The 9999-nt window shown below is 34.2% G+C and overlaps 1 protein-coding gene across 1 annotated transcript in view; it reads left to right on the top strand.

Moving 5' to 3' along the window:
- Positions 1-2397: 2397 nt before the first annotated feature.
- LOC106467414 (prickle-like protein 3) overlaps positions 2398-9999 on the top strand; it is a 150975-nt gene continuing 143373 nt past the window's right edge. Inside the window, exon 1 of the mRNA XM_013927762.2 lies at positions 2398-2593. Within this exon, the coding sequence (XP_013783216.1) occupies positions 2510-2593 (84 nt within the window). The 5' untranslated portion in view covers positions 2398-2509. The remainder of the gene's footprint in view (positions 2594-9999) is intronic.

The following is a 9999-nucleotide window of genomic DNA, read 5'->3' as shown; positions in this document are numbered from 1 at the left end:
ATCGTGACTAGTTAACCACCCTCAAGTCTATCAGTTCAAAATTAGGGACGGTTATACGCAGATAAACTTTTATGTAGCTTTGCGTAGAATTTCTGACACAAATTCTCTTAATTATTTGTAAACTTTTTTTCGTAGCATTTGAAATATTACAAGTAATTTGTATTAAATTTGGGTTCAATATATCTGTGGTTAGTGTATTGGACTCTAAGTCAGACAAGACAGTAACAGTCCAAGGCTCCAAACTTGATGCTGTAGAATATGCTCTGAACTTTCAGATTTGATTTGATTGAACATGGTAGTTGTTTCGGTTTAAGATCGCCCCAAGAAAACCTTGGAAGACAACCGAGGGCGCTCAGAAACAACAGTTGCTCTTTGCCCTGCTCGTGATTGTAGTGAGGGGCTATACTCTGAAGTTCGTGATGTTGACATGCTTGCATCACTTCTCTTTTGTCCAGCTTTCAGCTACTGGAGCATTCTAAATATGCAAGTTCATTTTGATTGTGTAAATGTTTGTGTTACGCTTTAAGACATATCCCAGGAAATTAACACCCTATTCTTTTTTTTTTTTTTTTTGTTCTTATCAAATTTTAAGGAAACAAATTTCCACTAAAGTCAAGAATTCCTTTTGACCACCCCTGGTCCACAACCTAAATGGGAGGTAAGGGGGAGAGATAGAAAATTTCGTAGTATGTAGTATTAGTGGGTGACCTAAAGTTATTATTAAACTGCACAAAAGTACTATTATAAACATTAAAGTATACTTGTAAATATTGTTACAAACGAAGGTATTGGATGCCCCCTCCCCTATTTTGAGCCGTTCTTCTGATGCAGATCTAGCGTGCTGCGAGAGGTATTAAACGTCACTTTCGTTTAACATCAGCTTCATGTATTTTGCTACCGACCTCCTCACTCAACTGTGCCCTCAGTGTGGCATTAAGGCAGTATAACTGAAAAGGCTGCCAAACTCGAACCGTTTATTAGATTGCTTCACCTCAGTCTTTGGGAATACCACCCGAGTTTATCTACCCCAATTTTATCAGATTGGTTAAGCCAGTTTCTTACAATTCACAGCAGTAGACAGGCTGACAACTCTCCTGTGTACATATCCATATATTGTGTGTGTGTGTTTGTTCAGTTGTTATTTTAATAAAAAAAGTATTAATTTCAATTCCATTTTGTCATTCGAATAATACAATGACTTCATATAATATTGTTATGATGCTAAAGTATGTTAATTAACAATAATTACGAAGCACTTTAAAAACAGAAATTACCACCAGGAGCAGTAAAATCATGGACACGAATTATCGAGCAGTTTTGCATTTGTTAATAATATTCCAATGGTTTTTATATATATTATGAAGGAATACAGATTGATGTTAAGTTGGGTTGTTATCAGTCGTAAATAAACAACAGGTCTATTTTATTTTGACAATTACAATTTTCTTTCTGTTTTGAACCTTTCTTGGGGTTCTATTATTACACGAAATTGACGATTGTTTGTTTGTTTTTGAATTTCGCGCAAAGCTACACGAGGGCTATCTGCGCTAGCCGTCCCTAATTTAGCAGTGTAAGACTAGAGGGAAGGCAGCTAGCCATCACCACCCACCGCCAACTGTTGGGCTACTCTTTTACCAACGAAAAGTGGGATTGACCGTCACATTATAACGCCCCCACGGCTGAAAGGGCGAGCATGTTTGGTGTGACAGGGATTCGAACCCGCGACCCTCAGATTGCGAGTCGAGTGCCTTAACCACCTGGCCATGCCGGGCCTCGAAAATGACGAAACAACCGGCTTACTAAACTCCTAAAACGAAACACATATGTAGATGTACGTTTGATGGAATTAACTGTTAAAACGTCATTTAATGTTCAACATTTATAAATCTGCCATAGACTTTGATTAGGAACTACAAGTTATCAAATGTAACAGAACAAATACATTACTTCCAATCAGCATTTTGAAACGACACTTCTGGTGATATTATTCTTGAGATTAAACCAGAAGAGAGGGAGAGGCTTTATTGGGAATGGTGAATGTAGAAACTGGTAAAAATAGAATCGCATAGGAACACCTGATAACTATTGATAAAAAGAAGAGAACATTATTAACATTTGGTGGAACTTTGTGTTTGTACTGCATCTAAGGGCTGTTTCTTGTTAGGGTGAATATAATATAGGGTGAATTATGTCCGTTTGAACTCACGGACATAAAGAATACAAGAACTTTGTATATGAAAAATTAATTATACAAATTTATACAGCAATCAGACAACTAGCTTGTTTGTTTGTTTATCAATGAAGCCAATCCCAGAAAACGTAAGTGTAGGGGCAAAATTTTGCACACGTCACTCTTCCAGAAGCCACTCCTACTTTGGAAGGTGAAGACTTCTCGCCAAGATGAAACACAGTCTCTTTATGCCCCGGCGGCAGGTGTGTGAACCGGCTCACGTTATTTACACTCTGCGATAAAATATCGTCTTGCTTAGGACGTCCAGCGTACGTGATCATGGCCGACACAGTAACTGTCGATCTCAAGGGCCTAAATGGAGTGGGACCATTCAAATCCGCCCAGGAAATCTTCCAAGAAACAGTAAGTAACTTTTGTTTCTTTGAGAGAGCGTGGTTCGGATTAACTCCCGAAACATTAAATCTCATATGTACTTAAAAAGTTCATTGTTTATATCGAAGCACGTGACCTTGAAGAACTTTGACGTCGTTTGAAAGAACTGGTCTTTACTTTACCAAAGATAAAAATTGTGAGAAGGGATCTCGCATATTTGTATTTTAGTCGGGGAGTGTTGAAAGGGTTGTAACCCGTCTGAATATCACTTGTTAGTTTTTCTATTACATATCCATTACATATATTCGTAATCCTATTTTCCAAAGACATCTAACTTAATGTATTCAGATGCAAAGTTTTATGTTATTTTCATTGTATTTACCTATATAGTATATCGTAAGGATTAGCCTGTGAGCAACATAGTTTGACTTTGTAGCCCAAGATTATATTTTATATGTTAGTTGTAGGATTATAATTTTGTGTTGAATGTTAGATGTGTAAAAGCACGTATTTTCAACACTCGCATTGAAACGAGTTAGTTTAATAAACACGTGTTCGGTGAGCACTATCAATTATCATTCATACTAATGCAAGTTACAATTTGTGTTAACACCTACATATTCAGTGAACAACTTCGTTTATCATTAAGACTAATGCAGGGGCGTATGCAGAAATCTATAAAATAGTTGCTACTTTTGGAGGGGAAATGAAATGAATGAGGCCATACTGGGGAATCCAGGGGCATGTCTTCTCGGAAAGAAATATAGCAATTTTCTCAGAAAATGGTGCATTTTGATGTTTCATGAGGTTGTTTTTACATTCTTTATATATATTCTATAAAGACGTGTATGTGGAATTTAAGGGGTACAATCCCCTCCTAGCCTACGCGCATGTAATTCAAATTTATAGTTTGCTTTAATAAACAGTGTTTATCATTCAGACTAACGTTTTCTACATGTTCAGTGAGCAGCGTTGTTTAACATAAGACTAATGTAAATTGTAACGTTTATATTAATAATTACTTATGAAGCACGTGTTTATCCGAATGATTTATTAACACTGTTTATCTATATATTCACTAAACACTGAATGGCTTTAGTTAACCCCGCATGAGTCGAAGAGCTAACTATTATTTATTTCTCAACACCAGCTCATTTTTAATAATAATACTTATTTGTCAACTAACGGTTAACGCCGCCTTCCTCCGTGTGTTAATTAATTCTTTCTTTTCTTAACTGAATACTTGTCTAAGTAAACTTAGTCCTGTATGACAGTGTTCCCCAATTATTTTCCACGCTGAGCCCCTTCAGATGACGTCCATAAAGCCAAGGGTTTTGTTTATTTTTGCAGTATCCGATTATAGCGTGGGCCACAAATCAGGCTTTCGAGGTCCTGGTGTGATCCGCTGGCCGCGTATTGAGGACTAATGCTAAATTAAATGAAAAAATGAACAAACGTTACTTATCTTTGTATTAACTGAATAGTTGTATAGTACTTCCTATCCTTTCAACTTTTAATCCAACTTCTTATCCCGGTGTTCTCATCCTTCCCAACCCTGCTGACATGGCAGAACGTTCTCAAGTCTAGACCCCAGCGTTAGTGGTTTGACCGGTTTTGTGGCGATATAGAGGTGACTTTGCTGTGCCTGTACGTGCACCAGTAGAGACAAAAACATAATGTTAAAAAACCTGGTATGTCATAGAAAGGTTAAAATACACTTAGTTGTTGTCTGTATGAAGTTCGTATAAGGCTGTTAAAACTTAGAAAATATTTATGATATTTCTGTTGGTAAATAAATTGCTCCAGAAAAAAAATTTTTTTTTGATACTTTCTACAAAAATAAAAAGCAGAAAAGTACACAAAAGTAAAAACACAAAGAAAAATAAATAAAAGGTCAAAATAATTGTTGCAAAAAATCAAGAATATACGTTCTACGAGAAAAATATTAATTGATATAGAAAAAGGTGTTTTGTGTACTTCCCATAGAAAAAAAAATGTTTCAGAAACAGTTACAATATTTGGAACACTTTCTACAGAAAAATATAGAGGATTGTTGTAGAAAAAATTAGAATGTGTTGTATACATTAAACAAAAAAAAATTATCGGAAAAGAATAAACTGATTTGGGCACATTATACCAGAGAAAAAATAAATTATTGTAGAACAGGTTAGAATGTTTTGTGTACATTCTACAGAAAAAAGAGAAGGAAAAAATGTTGTAGAAAAGAAAGACCGTCTTAACCAATGAACAATAAAGATCATTTGGTACATCAAGGTTGTCCTTGCACACCCACCCCTGGGATAAATATCAATTTAAATCCACTCTTTATTTTTTCAGGAACTCGTCGATTTTTTCTCTTCAATTCATGTAAACTATGGGCTCCACTATTGCCGACGGCAACTAATTTAAGTCAATTATCCAATTAGAAAAATATAACTGTCTTAATTGAGGCTTAGATTACCTTTTCCAAACCTCAAACTTGTGTACTCTCGCCCATTGTCTTTAGAATAAAGCGTAAAGAAATCGGAGTTATTTATCCAATCGATCCCCGGGTAATCTCGCAAACTCCAACGACGTCACTTCTCTTCCTCTCAATATAAAATAAGTTTAGATATTATATCCTATTCCACTAAGATAACGCTTCTTAGTACTCCTCTTCTGAACCATTTTCAATACGTCACTGTTAAATCAGTAGATCAACTGTATACATGTATACAGTATTCAAAGTACTAATAAAATTACATGAGCTTTTATACTAGTGACAGAGAACTATCTGGGAGGCTTGGGTGACTTATCCACCACTATACAAAGATCATTTTCTTTAGCAACACTGTTGAGTAGGTTCCTATTTATACTAAACGAATGATTCAATTGTGATAACCCAAATATTTTATCTTGCACTTAGTATAATTAAAGGTCATTTGCTAAATATTTATTTAACTTACTAATATATTCAAATCATTATATTGTACCTCAACATCCTTAATAGAGCTAGGAATATTCAAGAGTTTAAAGTATTCAGCAGATTTTACTAAGTTGTTAATTATGTCCACTATCAATATTATTAATGCAATTAACAAAAAAAAAAAAGGTCCAAGCTCTGACCTCTGATGTACCCCAATTAGTAACAAGGACACAATTTTACTGGACTTCATTAATCACAACTACTTTCTTTATCTAGTCTTTTTCAAACTCGTACCTATGTGATTTTCTTAGTTAATCTTTTGTGGGATGCCTTATGTAAATATTTCTTGAAAATATTAATTACATCCAACTCGCACCTTTTCCTTCGCCCACGTGACAAGTAACACACTCGAAAAAATAAAATAATAATAAATGAGTAAGGCAACATTACCGTTTGTTAAACCATGTTAGCTTTCTCTCTCTCTCTTGTTGTGATATTTTAACATATTCACTAAAATATTTTGTAGAACTTTTTTGTATACGATCTACTGTGAAAGAAAGTGGATTTTTGTGGAAGAGTTTAGAATGTTTGGTATACGTTATACAGATAAAACGTACATTGTCGTAGAAAAAGTTAGAATAATTTGTATACGTTATACAGTTTTTGTTCTTTCTTGTGTGTGTGTGAAAGAGGGTTTTAATGTTTTCATATGTTCTACATAAATAAGTATATTGTTGTAAAAAAAGATTAGAATGTATGTTGAATATTTTCAACAAAATGAAAAAGGCGTCTGGACGACTCACGGTTTGGGATTTCTGTTTTCAGGAACTGTTGTTTTATTTAACTAATGGCACATTGATAAGTTTCCTAGAATACACTGAATATACTGATCATGAATTGCATGACCTCAATAACTACATTTCACTTATTAGTTGTGGGCCTATTTCAATATTAAATCTACGAGTCTAATCAATTCCATATTTATCAAATCCTTTAGCGTCCGAAATGTTAAATAAACAAAAGATAGTACACTGTGGTTAGAGGTTCTTAAATAACAAAAACTAGGCCTGATGTTATTCACTCGAACTTGCTATATATTTCATGTAAATAGGCTGCTAAATGGTTGAACAACATTGTTCATTTTGATTATTCCGTAAAAATAATGTACAATCTATCCACTTCATGAAAACAGAAGCTTTTTTACCGACTACAATGTACAAGTTCTGCAGATTGCGTTTTTTACTTTGTTGGTTATGTGTATGGTGTTTTCACTTGCATTTTACTCATCAAAGTGAACCTCTATTTATATAGGGTTTGAACATATGGTACTGATTTATTTTTCTAAGTTATTCAGGACAAGCTGTTTAAGACACCGTAATAAATACGAATGACAAGTAGTTAATGGAATGATATACTTGGCTTTGTTTTTATTTTTTAGATATATTTTGTTGAAACACAATTCAAAATGTACAGCGTTGAACTGGCTACCACTGCACCAAACTCACCAAATGTCTAGTTAACTAACTCCCGCATATTTTCCCAACTCACTTTCAAACCTAACTTTAGAGTATTTAACACTTGGAGACACTTGTGAAATTTCTAGGCCTCATATGCTCATCCCGTTACGTAAAATCTAAAACTCTAGCAAAATCATTACAAACGTCTAAATCAAAATATTAAAACATAGCTCACAACAATAGATTAAATCTATTAAAATCTCTAAAATAAACTATTTATAAAATAAAAAAGAAAATAGTAATTGATTATATGCAATTCTATTGTTCTGGATATTTTTCCATGACTTTAAGATTAATTGGATTTATTCTTTTAGTTTAGTGTTTCTCAACCAGGGTGCTGCGAAATGTTAACAAAATAATGTTATCCACATGACCCATCACCTTGGCTACGCCGCTGTTAACTAGGACAAAACGTTAGGGGTGCCGTGGAAATTGTAGACTATATGTAGGGGTGTCTTGAACAAAAACAGTTGAGAAACGCTTTCTTGGTGAAAAGCATTTGTTTCGCTTAAAAATGTTTCAAATTATAACAAAAAAATAAATCCAAACTTCTTTTTGGGGAAATAGCTTTGATTATACGCTTTCTATTACAGGTTTGCAGCTTAAGGGAAAAATAAATAAGTAACATAACACCATGACATAATCACTTTGTCATACCATTCATCTCTTAACACGTTTTTCATCCAAAGCTGCCCCCCCCCCCAGTGGCACAGCGGACTTACAACGCTAGAATCCGGGCCTCGATACCCGTGGTGGGCAGAGCACAGATAGCCCATTGTGTAGCTTTGTGCTTAATTAAAATAACAATCATCCAAAGCTAGTCTTTTAAAGTTTGACCTAAAGGTAATGGACAGAGAAAATGATCCTGACCTTGGCAGAAATAAACAAATCTAAATAGATAAAAACTTAGATCCATTTGATCTGTTTAAAATTGTAATGCCCTTTTTCTTTGCCAGTTTTTAACTAGTCGCAAACTTAACCCCACAAGACATAATTGTCTTTGACTTGAACCATGTTTCATGTTGTAGTTTGTATCTCGTTTTGCCAAAACTTTTAATATTTTTGTCATTTACTGACAAAAACAAATCAAGTTTTTTTTTTAGGTTAAAGAACGTGTTTGCTAAAATGAATGTAGTCTTGTTGAGTCAGCAACACAGAATTAGTAGGCAAGAAAATTTAACCAACCTCAAAGACTTGAAGATGTTTTTTCATAAATAAAGATCGCAGGTGACTTGGCGCTAATTCTTAGTGACTATAACGCAAAACTTCAGGTATCATTTCAAATTCTTCATTGTGAATCAAAATATGTAACTTATAATTCTGTACCCCCATTAGCGCAGTGGTAAGCTTGAAAGCTACAAACTTGAGGCTCGATCCCTGTAGTCTGGACAGCGCTGTGATAGCTCATTGTACAGGCTTGCGTAACAAAACATCTGTGGTTTGATCTGTATTATTTATGATGAGCTTATATTAGAGTTAGTAAAATTCGTGATTACTGTTGATTACAAATCGATATCATATTAGAAATATAACTGACAACGAAAGTTCTGATTTCTGTACTGTGAAAGTTTCTAAGAGCCTGACCGTCATCATGGTTGACGCGCTCGGAATGTAAATCTAAAGGTTCTTTGTTCGCATTAAGTTTTTGCAAAAACGCGCTTCGTACTTTGGCACCGTGAGTGCGCGATAAAAGTGACGTCAGATTACACTGTTTGGTCAGATAAAAAGAAGCTCAAGAGTTAGCATTGATGCTGTTTACCAGTTGCCTTTCGTCTGGTCTGTCAGACACTCTTTATGTAGCTTCACACAAGTATTCTCCATAAAATTGCAAAGTTGTTTGAGTAGAAAAAGGCATTAATTAAGGTATTTCAAAAAATTAAGAAAATAAAAATCATTACTCTGTAGTATATATTAGTGCACGAGATTCAGCCATGTAATAGAAATCCACTTGCACTTACGAGCGATTTGAAAACAGCTGAATTTGTGGATAATGCTTATTATACTGGAATATGATACAACAAGTGGCTCATCGTTCTGACTATTGATATACATTGAATATTCCCTTGTTATGACGTTAAATTCCTTTTTATGCTTGGATCTACTATGCAGTTTTTTTAAGAGATTGCCGTTATTACTCCTGATGGTTAGATATGTTTGGAGAATGTTCATTTTTTACAAGTTCGAGCTGATTTACACTTGTAGCTCATTGAGAGGTTTTAAAAATGCTGGGAGATTTTTTTTATTTCATTTTGAGTAATAATACTTGTTACGTATTTCAATTTCAAATACCCTAAAACTGAGTTAAATTGTAATTTAGAGTTAGTAGTTAAATAAATGCTGATATGTATCCAATTTATGATATTTGCCAACAAGATTGATACACACGGTTTTCTTTTTTTTTTTTAATACAAATATATATATTTAATATTTAAACAATAATACAATTTACAATAGTGGTTATTACAAACAATGATTTATAAATAAAAGTTTCACAAACTTACAAACAATATACAGTCTTCTTTCTAATCTGGAACTTCTTTGATATCTTATCGAGTGTTCCCGATGAGCGAGTTAATTTCGAGTTGACGTAGGTACAATTCACTTAATAGGGAGCTAGCTAGCTCTGTGAAATTCACCGATCACACGCCGATTTTTCCTACCGGTGACGTTAGGTAATGTTTTCGTAAAAGGTAAATGGTTTGTAATGTTCGAAAGTTATAAACGCTCCTCGTCAAATATCTTAAGTTTTTCGATTAGTAAGTATTATAACAATCCGAAGTTTATAGCACACCAACTATAGCAAATCAATAACAGATACTGTTTTTGTCGCGCCGAGTTCGTTACATTTATAGGCGTGTGGAGAGTTTCTCGAAAATTCGTAGTACGTAACAATACAAAGCTACACTAGCGTTTACTTACACACATATATTGTTAATTCTTACACTCGAGAATCTTCTACAACTTTAGAGAATAGACGCGAGTTTCGCAATACATATTTAACAGTATACGATATG

Source organism: Limulus polyphemus, unplaced genomic scaffold (genome assembly GCF_000517525.1).
Source record: "Limulus polyphemus unplaced genomic scaffold, Limulus_polyphemus-2.1.2 Scaffold2605, whole genome shotgun sequence".
In the NCBI taxonomy this organism is placed as follows: Eukaryota; Metazoa; Arthropoda; class Merostomata; order Xiphosura; family Limulidae; genus Limulus; species Limulus polyphemus.
The sequence above is the reverse complement of the archived record's forward strand: the minus strand, read 5'-3'. Positions and strand labels throughout refer to the sequence as shown.